This window comes from Zonotrichia albicollis, chromosome 3 (assembly GCF_047830755.1).
Source record: "Zonotrichia albicollis isolate bZonAlb1 chromosome 3, bZonAlb1.hap1, whole genome shotgun sequence".
Lineage (NCBI taxonomy): Eukaryota > Metazoa > Chordata > Aves > Passeriformes > Passerellidae > Zonotrichia > Zonotrichia albicollis.
The window spans coordinates 72,735,131-72,748,787 of NC_133821.1; the positions used below are offsets into that span (position 1 = coordinate 72,735,131).

At 37.8% G+C, this 13,657-nt stretch overlaps 1 protein-coding gene across 2 annotated transcripts; it reads right to left on the minus strand.

Annotated features, from left to right (window-relative positions):
- Nucleotides 1–2,959: 2,959 nt before the first annotated feature.
- Nucleotides 2,960–13,439, minus strand: CENPW (centromere protein W). Of its 2 annotated transcripts, XM_005487744.2 has the most exons (4): nucleotides 13,411–13,439; nucleotides 10,496–10,592; nucleotides 5,643–5,756; nucleotides 2,960–4,013 (listed from the first exon to the last, which is right to left on the minus strand). In XM_005487744.2, the coding sequence occupies exons 1-4, from the start codon at nucleotides 13,437–13,439 to the stop codon at nucleotides 3,987–3,989; spliced, it is 267 nt and encodes an 88-aa protein (XP_005487801.1). In that variant the 3' UTR covers nucleotides 2,960–3,986. The 2 variants fall into 2 exon arrangements, with proteins under 2 accessions (XP_005487801.1, XP_005487802.1); XM_005487745.4 differs by lacking the exon at nucleotides 13,411–13,439 and having other exon boundaries at nucleotides 2,965–4,013; nucleotides 10,496–10,691.
- Nucleotides 13,440–13,657: the final 218 nt, after the last annotated feature.

Consider the following 13,657-nt stretch of genomic DNA (forward strand, 5'->3'; position numbering starts at 1 on the left):
GCATTTTTATTTGAAATGCAAGTCACCTTCTAAATACACGGCCTTAGTTGCTCTAAACTGATAAAGACTAATGGAATGCCGAGTCAGCACGTCAGCCAGTACAAGCTGTATGCTTCATGGCTAAGGCTGCTAAATAAGTAATGTCTTGTACAAGAATTTCCTTCATAACACTGCACATAGAATATACCCATTTCTAAAACCGAGTCTATGTTGTACGAATAACTATAGACCTCTAATTAAGAAAACTACATGATACTGAAAGAGTAAGCTTTAAATAAAGAAAAATCTTCAAGACCCTTCATATCTTTCACCCTCTCAGCACAGATCAGGAGAACATCCTGTTTTGGATGCGAATGGTATTTTTTTCTTTTAAACATTACTTGCCCTACATATGTCAGCAGAGTAGGCTTGGTAGTCTTCAAAAAAGATCAGAAAGTGTCACAATCTGTAGCATACTTTTGAGTAGGAATAATCAGAATACTTGCTCTAATGGAAAGTTACCACAGGCAAAAAAGAGAATTTTTGCTCTATCCCCACCTTATGGCTAGAAAAAGAATTTTTCTATTACAGTATACATATTTCTGGATTTATTTTTCTTTTACTGTATGACTATAACCAGAAAATACAAACTATTTTTATTATGAAACTTTAGATTCTTTTTCAGTAGTCACTCACTTCTCCACATAAAATCACAATGAAACTCCAAAGTGTGAATGTGTTCTCTAGCACCTGTGTTGATTTTCTGATTCAAAATAACAGATACAACTTTACATTCAAATAGAACAGTGATTATTGGGTCCTGACCCATCAAAGCATACCAGTTCATTTATTCATTGACACCATTAGGGATCAGGTCCATACATCTAACCTTCACTGACATACCATTCTTAATATTCACACTTTTTACAAGTTTTAAATATAATAATCACATGATTTATACCACTCAGAAAATGTTAAACTTACATGCTCCACAAAATCAAAGCACAGAATGCATGAATGCATGCGGTGAGTGTGAGCTGGAATAGGGCATATTCCCCACCAGAAGACACTCAGATGCAGATGCACTCTCACCAGTCACTCTATAAGTGAAGTAAAACCAGCAGCATCACCACTCTCTTCCATCACAGTCATCTGCTGATCAATAAACAATTTCCTTCTTCTTTTGCAGCTTAATCCATTATGATACTACCCTGGCCCAGGGTCTAACACTAGCCACATCAAAAGCTGAAAACCAAGATAAGGGCTACAAGAAGTACTTCTACCAAATTCTATTTCTTCATTACTGTACCCCTTTTCATTGATGGTCAGAGTGAAAGGGCAGGGTAGGATGTAAAACAGAACATGGTGAAAGCTGCAAAGCAGATAGAATAGAAAAAATGGATGTCTGATTGTGCTTCTAAATTTTTAGGACATCCGTCCTACCTTCTGAGGAAATGAGGAGTTTTAATTGTATTGACAGAGCACCTCTCTTTCCAAAAAGCTCTTCAAGCATATGCTTAAAACCAGAGGAAATTCAATATTGATCAATTGTTTCAGAACTGTAAATTTCGCAAGGTTTCATGAAAACAGCTGAGCATCACCATGACTCTTCCCTCAAAAATTCTTGCCTTTTTCCTCCTAATGGAAAAGGATCAACAATGGAATTCAAATAACACAACTTCATTAGATCTTCTACTACAGATCTAGTTTAAAAAAAAAGTTTATAGAGCTACCTGCTTTGATACTTTGCCATTAGACAGAGACACAACACAGGAATAAACTATCACTATAGCCTCCAAGTTTATATTAATTGTAAGTGTTCACGGGTACTTGGACAAGAGTGCTGTAAATTTTAATTTCAAAAATCCAGCAAGGAATACTGCATGGAGACCCTAGGTATATAGATGAAGGAGAACAGAAGAGCTGCCAAACAGAAATACAATTAACCTTATAGTGAACATTAAAGACAATACTAAGAAAAACACAATAGCATTTTATGTTTCTAAAAGCTTAAGCCCACTTCATCGGCCCCATTAATTTCAAGTAAGTATTTATTTGAAGTTTAGGAGAGAAACTTGAATATCTGTCAAGCTACCCAGGTCATCTTAACACCTGCCTGCTCCAGCTATTACAAAACATTCACAATGTACTATCAAAGTCCCTCTCCTATTAAAAAGAGGCAGCTTCTTACCCATGAATACACGCCAGACCCACTGTACAAAATATTTTTAAAGTACACTGGTGGTTGGTTTTAACCCTTCTTTGCCTCCCACACCCAGTGGTAGCTGACCAATTATCAATCTACTACATGAGAATGATAATATTCCACTAAGCTCAGAGTGGACCTTGCTCCTAGAAAAATCAAAAATGAAAAAGTTAAAGTGCATATCAAATCAAGTTCCAAAAGAAGCTATAGCACTCAAACAATTGTACAATGAGGAAGGTATGTGATTATATAAGACTCTAAGAAAATATTTCAGGGAAAATAAAAAAACATTTCTAAGGAAAATCAAGTGTTGCAATAAAATTGTTAAATCAAAGACAGTAATTACAAATAAAAATATAAATACCTAGTCAGATCTTCCTTATTCCTGAGAATGCACTTCAGATTATTAAATCCACATATCCTCTACATGTGTATGTTCTTGGCCTTCTTTGTAGATTCCAAGGGAGTAAAAGAAGAAAAAGCAGAATAAAGAATCTAGTCAACCCTTACAAGAAGCCAAATGCACTAAGCTCTGTGCATCAAGTAAAGCAGGAGAGTGATGCTTCCTTCCTCTCTGCATATTGGAAGAGGATGGCTTTTCAAAGGTTACACAGCATTTTAAAAAGAACATGGACATGATATGAAATTATAAGTACTGGCATTGCAACAGTTTCTTTAGACTACAAAAATTTCTAAAATGTAATTTTTTGCTGAGTTTCTAGAATATATTTGTTAAGGTGTCAAACAAAATTAGACTACTCAATACATAACATTTGAAAAGAGTCTTTATTTTAAGAACAGTTCACTGTGCATATTAAGGATCAGCTACCATATATTTCACAACACTGCATTATCAGCTCGAACAGTAACATTATCTATAACTTTATTGATATATTTATTAAGCGAAGTGTTCAGTAAACTATTACAAATATCAGAATAGGAACAGAGTATAACCTTAATTTAAGATGACATTTTTATATAATGTATATTTCCAGACTTTTGACAAGTTAGCATGACACACAAAAGAGAAAAGGAAATAGCCTGGCACTCATGCCAACTTATCTTTGTTATTTTTACAAGATCTAACTTTGAAAACATCAGCTCTGCCAGATCTTTCCTTTTCCATAACCTGTGTATCTGTCCACACCAACTCAATTACAGACCACCAAGTTGCCTCATGTACCACATCAAACAGGTCAGCTTAACAGTTCAAACCATGATTTAAAATACCAACTATGTATTCTTTCCCCAGAACACACAAGTTTCAACCTGCTTTTCAAAGTAATTTTAAAAATTATCAAGACATTTATAAATAAACTGAAGACATGGTATTTAATACACTTGTTTGTACAGTGATGGTTTTGAAAGCCATAATTTTGTTTAGCTAGTAAATCAGCTCTGAACTGCACAATCTACACTAGATTTAGTGAAACCTAAATTTAGTGTTATGTAATTTTTTAAGAACTGTTCCCCTTAAGAAGTTTCACACTTTTAATAATAAATGCCATATTGTACCCAAAGGCTATCTATGGTACAAGCATTACTCCATCATTATGAAATTAAGTACTTCAAAAGTCTTCAGTGAAAAGTGACATACATAAATTAAATTATGCATTAAGTGTATGAAAACATACATTCTAAGATCTTTTTTAAATTTCTTTTTAAAGAAACAGCAAGATAGTCAGGAGATAGATGTCAACAAACTACATAGTTCCACAAATGCTGAAGCTGGATCACAGTATAACTCAAGTTAGTCAGAAAAAATTGAAAAATGTGTTTTAAAATTCCAGTGGTTTGTTTTCTAGCCTCTGCTTTTCTTTAAAATAACCTGCAAAGAAAAGAAAAAAGTATATTTATCAATACAATTCAGGCAGAAGACAGAGACCAAAAGGTTCATCTAGCTAATCTGTTTCCAAGAGCTATGTTGCAAAGGGTAATACCCAAAGGAAAACATTAGAAATAAAGCAAAAGTACACAGAAAGATTTCAAATTCCAGTTTTTTTTTTTAAAGAAAGAACATTCATAAGCAAGAATTCTGTAAAATAAAAGGCTTATTTTGAAAATTAAAGGTGAGAAATGGCAACAGTACTCTTGAGCCATCAGTAGATTCCTTAAAGTTCTTACTCTGTTAGGCCTAGACCAAAAGAAAAAAAAAGGTTTGTAATAACACAGTTCTTATGCTCAATTTTTGTTTGCAGTGCCTCACTTCCTTCTGTATTAAGAGCACACAGACCTTTGGAAGGACATTTTTTGGTTTGGAGTTTAAATTGAAAAATGAACTTCAAAGCCCAAGTGGGACTATTTAAGTGTTAAAATTATTAAAATACACGCAGTTTTTCCTTTCTTCCCACCTTAAAAAAATAAATGGAGCACAAAAATGTTCAAAAAGTGTTAAGATTGCAGTTAAAAAGAAACCATAAATGTCTAAGACTCCAACTGCAACATTCACTTGGCTACCTTACATATCCTGTATATGTTTCTGTCACTATAGTAATAGAAAAGTATAAAACTAAACCTTTCAGCAGAAGGGAAAAAAATAGTGAAGATAAACAGAAGCCACAGGACCAAAATATCAGGTAACATGAAGTTTTGTCCTCCCAATTTGCTCAGCAGGAGAAGGAGGTTAAAGAGATAAAGAGACTGAATTCCTTCATGACAACAAAGTAAAGCAGACATATCCGACGGAGTGAAATGAGCTACAGAATAAAAAAAGGATTTCAGTCATATTTTGACAATAATTCTTTCTAGGAGACAAAGCTGCATAACACCTTCCCTTTTCCCTTCTTTTGCATGTAAACAAAACTCACCATACTCTGCAATGCAGCGAATTCCTTCTTCACAGATATTCATTCATACAGCAATTTTTGTTATGCTGAACTACCCATATAACAATCCACAGTCTAATTCTCCTTACCAAATACATCAGACATCACACAAAGTGTCTGTTTGTTCTTGTATCCACACAACGCTGCCAGAACCCACTATGAACTTACTTCAGACTAAGCAGGTAAGAACTGAAGCGCTAAGAAAGGTATTTGAACCTCTCTGAACTATTTCTCACCTGCTCCATAAAGCTTCACTTATATCACTGAAGTTAAGATAGCATGCTTCCTTGTAGTATGTATGTAGTATCAGCTGAAATAAGGATCCTCCAACTATGGACTGCCTTTCAGGCCACAAAGGCCTGCTGGTAGAGCATTTTGCAGACTTACTCATATATTGAAATTATGACTTTAAACAGGGAATAATCAAGAAAAATCGGGTTATATTTAATAGCACAAGGAGAGTTAATTTGTTTTCTTGGTGACAGTAAATTATGCCAATGATGGACAAAGAATATTAAGTGTCTATAGGTTTTGGATTATAAATCAAATATCAACTTCAACAGAGAAAGCTTTTGTATATGCTGTCATAATATATTATACAAAAATGAAAAATATTAGAAGTGTGTTAATACCTTTGCTGCAGATATGGTGTGCTCAGGTTTTATTATTTTACTTTTGTTCTCAAAAGCATTTGTCCTGGCTTCTTCTGCTAGCCGATGGAGAAACAATAAGAAACTCAAATGAACCTTTAAAATAGAGAAGAAAAAAAAATAATTCAAGTTGTTTAAACACAGTTTGCTTTTTTAAAGATTCATTGTTTGCAATAGAAAATTTGCATATTATACTGCTTCCAAATTCCTGAAAGGTGTTCTCAGAAAAAAAAATTATCACTCAGTACAAGCCTCAGTAAATTTCCAAGACATTCCCTTCATGCAAGACTCTTGTAAACAGAGTTTAAATTTAGTATACTTAAATAATAAAAGTGCTTCAGAAATGATCATGCAAACCACAACTGATCTAAGAGGAATCCATCTGATTTTTATTAGCAGTTTTTAATAATAAAAGGTAAACACAAATATCACATAATAAGGAGACTTTCTGCTTACTAGTAAATATAGTTAGTTTTCAGTGACTACAACGGCCAGACTTTTATGAACAGCAAATTCATTCCTGCCTTATCACCAAATGGACTACGGACAAGTTCAAGGACTTCTGCCCCTTTCCAGTGTAAAGCGACATTGACGTTAATTTCTCCAGAACTTGGAATTCTCCAGTGTCAGGAGGTTGCATCCATTTTTTCCCCAGCTCATCACTTAGCTTTTTTACATTAAAAGAACGTGTTGGCAATGTTCCTTTCCATATGGAATGCTGTTTTGCTAATACAAAAGCAGGAAAAATTGCAGCAGGCAAGGAAGGAACTGCTGTAGCCTGGACTTAAACTGCCAGCCAAGAGCACACTTGTGTAGTAATTAATCAGGGGCCTATAAGACAAACCCCTAGCATTATACAGGCACTGTGTGAATTATTTAAATAACCCAACCTGAAAAATTGATAATTGCACCTTTTGTAAATTAAGCTTTCAAACAACATTACCTCTGCTACATAAAGTGTAGAAATAGACTTTTGCAATCAAGAGCTAGAAAAAATATTACTGAAGTAGATGAAAGTTTTCTTTATATGAATAAGGTGATGCATTTATTCCGCTGTACCTTATCTGTAAACCTGGAACAATGTAATATGGAAAGTTACAAATTAAGGGTTTAAGAAAAATATTTTGGCAGTGGGTTTGCAGCACAAAGAATCTGTTACATGTTCCTGTCACAAGAACTCGGTTCCTATGACAAGCAGTTTAGGTAGTTTTTTAAAATATCCTGAACTAAATGAAGCAATAGATAAATTTACATAATATTTGACATCATTTGGAAGCATCTACTACACAAAAAGCAGATGTGCTTGCAGATTTATTTCACAAAACATAAAAGCTGTTTTACAATCGGTCTTTAAATATTCACACAGAAATTATTTCCAGCAGAATCAAGCAGTGGCACTAAAATAATGTTCAACATTAGAATTCTCATTATTAAACTTATCAACACGGAGATTAGATTTCAGGAAACAACCTGAAGGAGAAGTGAAAGATGGAACAAAAGCTTCCATACTTGCATGCCCTTCTGAGATATCTAAAGGCAAAAGTATTAATTTTAAAATTGCCTTTTAAAACTGCATCTTCTCTCAGAATCACTGTACCTTTATTTTCCTATTCTCAAAGTGAATTGCTGCATGTGGAGAAGCTTCCTCTGTACTCCAATAGCTTTAAACAGTCACATAACTAAAATCGGAGCATTCCACAACAGAGCACACAGGTTAATAAATATTCCAGGTTATTCAAGGCAGTTGAGAAGGGTTAGTGAAAGGCAGAATGACTAGGACACTTACTGGCAACTAAGCAATACCATATTTGTTTAAGGACATTGCTTTACTGCATATTAAATTTTTGTCCTTCTGCATAAAATTTAAAGACTGTTTTGAACTAACTAGTCATGAAAATCACCTTACAAAACTGAATGTTTATTTTCCAGAAAAGAAAAAATGCAAAATTTTAAGAACATACGTAAAAAATTCACAGCACTGTTTACACAGCAACTTCCACACACCTGTTCGACAGAACTGAGGAATAGCAGGGACAACCACTGTAATTTTGTTTTACTGCTGTAACTTCAAAACAATTCTTAAGATTGATATTTCAGCTTCAATGCACAATTATTAATTATTCTATGGTGATAAGAAATTTTAAAAAGGCCATTCAGCGCAATATCTCATGCTTTTCCTGCAATGGAAACACACATGTGCTGTTCTAGCACAAAATAAGCAGCTAAGATCCTGCTTTTCTTCTGTAATTGCAATATATTTTCTTCTCTGACCATCAGGAAATATCTGAACTTCAGTACTAAAATCATTACCTCTTATTTTCAAAAAGAGCCTTGAAAAAAACCTAAACCACTATTTGCATCTCTTCACCCGGAGATATTATCATACTCCTTAAAAAAAAACCAAAACAAAACAAAACATCTTCCTGGGAAAGTTTAATGAAATTTGATAGCTACACTGTGCAAAGAGATAGATGTGAACACTTAGGAAACAGGTTCTGACAAAGCTTCAGATTTTGTGAAGAGACTTGATCAGAAGTGAAGAAGAAACCTCATCCAAGTATTCAACAAAAATTATCTGAATTCTTATGCCTTTCAAACTTGTTACGATCATGTAAGAAGACATTGGTTTACAGAGTAAATAATCACTGAAAGTTGGGAAAAAAAGAAAGTCTTATTTTCTCTTAAGGCAGGCAGACCCCTTTACTGAAATGGGCATATACTGCAATAGATTCAGACATAAAGCATGGATCATTCTGGAAGATAGCCCAGAAACTGAACTAGCACGTTTCTCATACTTCCCTTGAGAAGAAATAAGCTCTCTGCTCAAAAGATATACAGCTCCACCTTGTTAAGACAACTACTATATAAATTTCTGATATATGCAATCTAATCACTCTTACAGGGTTTGCAGAGAATAACACAGGCACCAGAAAACCCACTCTCAAAATTTGTCACTTGTCTTACTACACAATAAACTCACCAATCCTTTTTTTGTTTTTCCTAAAAGAGGCATAATTTCAGCTGTGTTGATTATTTAGCCATGGAAATAAAGATCTAAAGAGCTGTCAGACACAAGCCTAGTTGAAGAACATCATGGACAACCACCACACCTGGACATTCTTGTTTAAAGGTAAAATAAAAAAGCCAAGCCTTGTAACATAAAAGGCTGCGTAATTTGACATCACCAGAAGAGATAATCTAAGTTTACATTACATTATTAAAATTTATTCTGATCTCATCCTTTGTGCTGCAATGAACATTTTCACAGCCATATTTTAAGCTGGATCTGTTTGCTGTTGTTTATAAGTTTCAGTGCATTCAATTCACTGACTGTCTTTGCAGCTCAGAGAACTTTAGTGCCAGGACCAGGAAGAGATGGGAATCAAAGGCCAAGATTTGGAGGGATGTCCCACTTCCCCCTTTTCAGACAGCCACACTACTTTGAAACCAAATTTTCATTACTGTGGAAACAAAGACCAACTGTTACCAAGGATTAAATTTAAAAGTGTGATTGTGTGTATTCAATTAGTTGACCTACTGCATTCCACAGAGTAAGCTTTGAGTAGGTCTGAGCATGAGTAGCAAGGGGCCAGGTCCTTAGTCCATAAAAAATCTAAATGCAGCAAAAACATCAGGAAGAGATCATATTTTTATTAGCTTCACTCCATTAGAAAAATATTTAATGTTTGCATTCAAATCTAAATACTCTGAAGTAATGGCCATTTTCATTCACTTTAATCTCATATTACTTATTTTAATTTTGTATGTTTACATTTAGCTTCATATATCCGGACAGCAACCTTCAAGATGCTGCAAGACACAACTTTTATACACACGTGAAACGCTGACTTACCATTTAAGTCAGAGCCCATACATAGTATACAGCATACTAGTGCTAATGCTTTTAATGCTCTGAGAGCCACATGCATTTGTAAACAAGAGGATATCACAGTCCAGCAAGTTAAGTCGACTAAGTTCTTTCCAAGAGTATCTTTTCTATGCATTTTTTTTATACGGCAACTACCACAAGCTCTCTTGAGGTCAGATTTCCTTCCTGTAGACAAATAATTTCTTGGTGAGATAAACCCTACCTGTGCCGCAAACTCCTTAGAGCAGGTCAGACACAATTCAGCTTTATTGGCCTGTTTTTGCAAACTTGGCTCTTTTATCCCCCCTTTTTTGGCAGGCGTTTTTAAGCCGTGATCAGAACCCCAGCCTTACTGGGTTCCTAACAAGACTTGTCATCTCACAGTTTAGGGCAGAGTCTACCTAGATGGCCTGCTAAAAACATATCAGCACTCAAGAGCAGCTTAGCAGCTCATTGATCACAGCTCAGCTGAATACCTGTACACCGAACTGATCAACACAAATACCTGCATCTAGCAGCCAGATAACCCAAATTGCTATTTCTCGCTGTGTCTACAACAAACTCTATGAACATCAGTGTGTACATGGAGTGACACAAAAGCCATACACGAGCCCGTCCCTTGAATCGCTGGGAACAAGATCGCTGTAAAGAGCTACAATACAGCAGCCACCAGCAAAGCGGGAGCGGCAATCTCTGCTCACCCGTATTTTCTCTCAGACCTCTGTCTGTCCCTCCAAGCTTTGCCTCCCCTTGCCCGCGGGTCCCAGCGGAAGCACCATTGATAGTAACTGGGTATCCCGTCACACACAGGGCGCACAGGCCGCAACATTTAGGGAATAAGCGTCCCAGTTTAGGGCCGGCTGCCCCCGCCGCAGCTGCGGCTGCAGCCATGGCCAAAGGCAGGAGCTCTCCCGGGCTCCCCGGGGCAGCCTCGCCTCGCCTCTCCCCCGCCCCTCTCCTTCCTCACCAGCAGGTCGGCGTTCGCCGCCAGGCGTAACTGCGGCTTGTGCTTCTTTATAATTTTCCGCAAAGTGCTGCGGGGCGCCGTGCGCTTCATCTTCCTCCTCCCGCTTTCCTTCCTCCTCCTCCCGCCGCCCTCGCTCCCTCCGCCGTTCGAATCCGCCGCCCTCGCGCAACCCCGCGCGCCCGCCGTGACGCAACTTCCCAACAGCCGCGCGCGGCACCGGCACCGCCCCCGCGCCAGCGCCCCGCCCCTGCCGCTCCCGGCCCCGGAGCTTCCCCGGGGCCCGCGCGCCGAGGAGTCCCAGCCGCGCTTCCCGAGCGGCCCAGAGGCTGCGGGGAGAGCGCCCCGCCGGCCCCACCGGCCCCGCCGAGCCCGGCCCCGCCGCCCAGGTGGCGCACGAGCGGGGAAGGGCGCTCCCCGAGCAGGTGCTCGAGGGACGGTCGGGTCCCGGTGGCCACCCCCGCGGCCGCTCCCCTCCGTGTGGGTCCGCTTCCCTCGTGAGCGAGCCGAGGGCTGGCTGTAGGCCTGGCTGTAACCAGTTACCCACACCTCCACCCGGGCGTGTTTAGTGACAAGGACGGGAAAGGGCGCGGGCAGTTCCCGAGTGCCGTTGCCGAGCCCTCGAGCGTCGCTGCAGCATGGGGGAATTTCCCGAAGCGCCGGGAACGCGGCACGGGGCAGGGGGAAGCACCGGCACGGCGCTGCCTCGGCAAGCCTCGGCGCGGGGCTTTAAGTTGGCCATCGTGGCCCAGTGTGCTGGTGTTTCCTTGCCGCAGAAGGGAGATGTGCAGCCCGCTTTTGCCCCACTTAGACTGTGTGACCTCGCTGGGAGATGGAGCAAGACTGCAGGACCGGGGCCCTAATTAACACCATTATCTTACGCGGAAATGCGTCTAGAATGATAGTTGTGTTCTGCACGTAAATCTGGACAAAATCCTGCTTTAGTATGGCATTGACTTATTTGTACACAGAAACACACAGTGGTTCTGAAGTCGTGACACTTTTACGTGTCATCCTTCCTCCAGCATCTGTCCCTGCACTCCTGCTGTAGCTGACGGATGCTGCTGACTGAAATACGGGTTTCCCCACAGAGGGGCCCCTGTAGCTTGGCATTCTCAGTGTATTTGGACGGTGTGTACTTAGTTGGAGAAGGGGTCAGGATTTCATACTGAGGTATGGGGTTTTTCAGCATATTTATTAGGGTTTTTTGTTTTCTTTGGCCTATGGGATGCTTGCAAATTTAAATGTTGATAAGATAAATATATCAGCTTAATATGTTCAAAATACCAGCACCCAGATATGAATCAGTTTTGTTGAAGTATGTTCTTAAGCCTGTATGATTTAGTATTTTAGTTAATTCTACAATATGCGCAAAATGTAGTCCAGATAGAAAGAAATATGATATCTGACAGCAGGAGAGAATTAAGATTTGCCGGTTCTTCATACTGCGTCACATATTTGAAAATGATGCTTTCTTCTTTCAGTTTTGACTGTCACTTGCCATTAATCGTCAACAGCAATGTTGATCTTGCAGTCAGGGTCTTAACTTTTTTTCTGTGAAAGAATAAGCACACTAACACGCAGGACTTTTCTGTGCAGTACAGTTTAATAATAGTCCCAGTTAATGGCTCAGCAGCAGTGCTACAAGTAAACATTTGGGGTTTTTTCGGTTAACTGAATGGCTCTGACTCAGGAGCTAGATAGGGTCATATACTGTAATGCTGATAATATACACACAGAAACTTGCATCAGCAATAACTCAGCATGTCAACAGATGCAAATCTACAGCTGGGATAGATCAGGAGTTCCACTGGACCTTACGTGGGCTGGGAGCTGGGCCTTAGTATCTCACTGTTGGTGGGAAACTGGTGTGGGCAAACATTTTACAAACTGTAAGAGTTGCAAAGGTGCCTCTACTGTAAGTCTAAAACTATTAAAACACACCACACAAATTTGAAACTGTGCAGTGACCTGCATAAAACAACAGATACTGAGACCCAAGACTAGTAACTGTATCTTTTAGTCATGTGCTTGCTATGTAGAGAATGACTGAATAATGAAATGTACTATTAAGTGTAATACTGTTAGAGTTTTGGTTCTGATGGTTTTATATTTCTAGTGGACTAGGGGGGGTTTTGGTTTTGTTTTTAGCCACAGAAAATAGTAATTTAAAGTGCTGGCTCAAATCTACATATTTACCAGATTTCCTAACTTCTTAGGCATTAAAAAATTTAAATGGTTACTTCAAGCAATTGATAACAGAAGTCAAATGTACATGTAGTAAATTAAATGTATGTAAATTATAGGTTATGATTTACTGAACAAACATGAAATTCCGTATTTCAGATTTCTCCTTCAATTTACATTTTAGGCTTTTTATGAATAAATATTTCTGTAAATATGATTTTAGTAGCTTAATTTTAATACTCAAATATTGTAGAAAAATAAAAAAATTGTAGCTCTGTACATTATACATTTCAATGGACAAGAATAATTTTATAAATTAAATAAATTATTTTTAAAATCACATCTGTTTCAATTTTTTGGTCTGTATTAACCATTGGGATTAATGATTAGATTACAGTGATTTAGAAAACTGCAGTCTCGGTATATGTCTGATTTTGAACATGACTGTTTTCTGTTTCTAATAGAATCCATAATGTTCAGTTATAATATTATGAAATATTTAAATAAGCAAAAGAATAATGAAAAATGTATTTTAAATTAATTATTGGAAAGTATTATTGAAATTGCTAATTTTTTCATGCTCATGCAGCTTTATAAAAAAGGCAATTCCATGCCTTACAGGCAGATTTTCATATTTTATCTGTTCAAAATCTGCAGGAGTTTATAATCCATTTTCTACAAGCAGTTGCCTTGTTTTCAAATAATGTTTCAAGAATGTCATATTTTTCCACTTTTTAGCAATTGCAGTTTTTAAACACATTAGTTCATTTTGTGAACTTCAGCTGCAGCACAACATCTTCCGAGGTTTCCAGCAATGCTGAGCTGTGTCTTGGAACTAATGGCATCATCTGGGACCGATGATTAAAACAAGGACACTTCAGCAATTAAAATAGTACCATCCAGGTCTGACTTCTTCAGGAAAACAGTCTTTACATTTTCCTTTTTATTTGTTTTTTTGGTTTTTTTGGTTTTTTGTTT